The sequence below is a fragment of the Echinops telfairi genome, unplaced genomic scaffold, assembly GCF_000313985.2.
Source record: "Echinops telfairi isolate 266 unplaced genomic scaffold, ASM31398v2 ScPeMD7_7459;HRSCAF=8497, whole genome shotgun sequence".
NCBI lineage: Eukaryota > Metazoa > Chordata > Mammalia > Afrosoricida > Tenrecidae > Echinops > Echinops telfairi.
The window spans coordinates 1,920,265-1,921,668 of NW_022111359.1; the positions used below are offsets into that span (position 1 = coordinate 1,920,265).

Here is a 1,404-nt window from a genome sequence, read left to right on the forward strand (position 1 = left end):
GCGAGAAAAGTCCTTTACCAGCTTCCCCGCTGGTAAAGCCCGGGGAAGCTTCGGAGGGTGCGTAGCGGTGTGGAATTCAGAGATAATGAGATCCCCCGACTGAATGTGTTGAAGCCCCCAGACTGTCCGGACAGTTCAGGTAGCTACGTGCCTTGGAGAGGAGTCCTGGTGGCATTGTGGTTGGGCCGTTAGCGGCAAGGTCAGTGGTTTGAAACCACCAGCTGCTCCTGGGGGTGGGGATGGGGGTAGGAAACGGGGCTCTCTACTCCCACAAAGAGTGACAGTCCGGGAAACCCACAGGGCCGGTTCTACCCTGTCCTATCGGGTCACTGTGAGTTGGCAGCGACTCTTTTTTATTTTTAGGTCTTGGTGGCCTATGGGACAGGCCACCCTGGCTCCGTCAGCCATATCGTCTTGAGGCCATTTTATTTGTGGCCCTCTGGGGCCTTGTTTCAGGGCCACTGCCTGGGCAGCCACATTGGGCGGGTGACCCTGGCACAGTTAGCCGTGTGGCTTGGGGCTCTTTTACTTGGGTGGCCAGGCTGGGCAGGTCTGGAGCCGTGCAGCAGGGTCAGTGGGATCTACCTTCTGGCTGACAGCATTCTTCTGACCGACTACCCTGGACAGACACAGTGGGGTGGGGCAGGGGCACCGGAGGTGGGGCACAGGCTGGTTTTTGACACCTTGGTTCCCTCCTGTGAGCAGGGGCTGCGGGGCTGCCTGGGTGTGGCCAGGGCATGGCTAGAGAGTGGGCGGCCCATCTCTCTGACCCTCTGTCTCCACCCAGGGACGACACAGGAGTGACACTGCCATCAACAACAGACCCTGCCAGATCCTGATCGGGAAAAGGTGATGTGGGGGCTGCCAGGGGCCCAGGGTAGCATAGACTGGGCTCTGGATCTCCTCTGCCAGGCCCGGAGCCGGTCGTGCAGTGAGGGCCTCCTGGCTCGAGAAGGGAGCGTCTGGAGAAGGGGTCACTTGGGTCAATGGGGAGGACTGTGGATCCGTGAGGGTGAAGGAGGGATGTCAAGGCGGGGTGGGAGAGGGGCTCATCACCCTCCCGGTACAGCCATGACCCACCCTGCTCTCCTGCTCCATTCGTCCATCCATCTGTCCACTCATCTATTCACCCTTCCATCTGTCTACCCATCTTTCTACTCACCCTGCAGTCTGTCTATCCATCCATCCATCCATCCATCCATCCATCCATCCATCCATCCATCCATCCATCCATCTTTCCTCTATCATTTGTCTATCCATCCATCTATCCATCCATCCATGCTAGCTGGCCGCCTTGTGTCCAGCCAGCGCGCTGCTGCCATTGAGTGTTGGACGGAGGCCTCGTGCCCACTTGGCGGGTGCTCGGGAAACACTAGCCATCTGAAGCAGTCTGTCCACTCGGCG

At 59.3% G+C, this 1,404-nt stretch overlaps 1 protein-coding gene across 1 annotated transcript in view; it reads left to right on the forward strand.

The window, feature by feature from the left end:
* ATP8B3 (ATPase phospholipid transporting 8B3) overlaps positions 1-1,404 on the forward strand; it is a 39,518-nt gene that overhangs the window by 3,287 nt on the left and 34,827 nt on the right. The window contains exon 6 of the mRNA XM_045300038.1: positions 788-849. Within this exon, the coding sequence (XP_045155973.1) occupies positions 788-849 (62 nt within the window). The remainder of the gene's footprint in view (positions 1-787; positions 850-1,404) is intronic.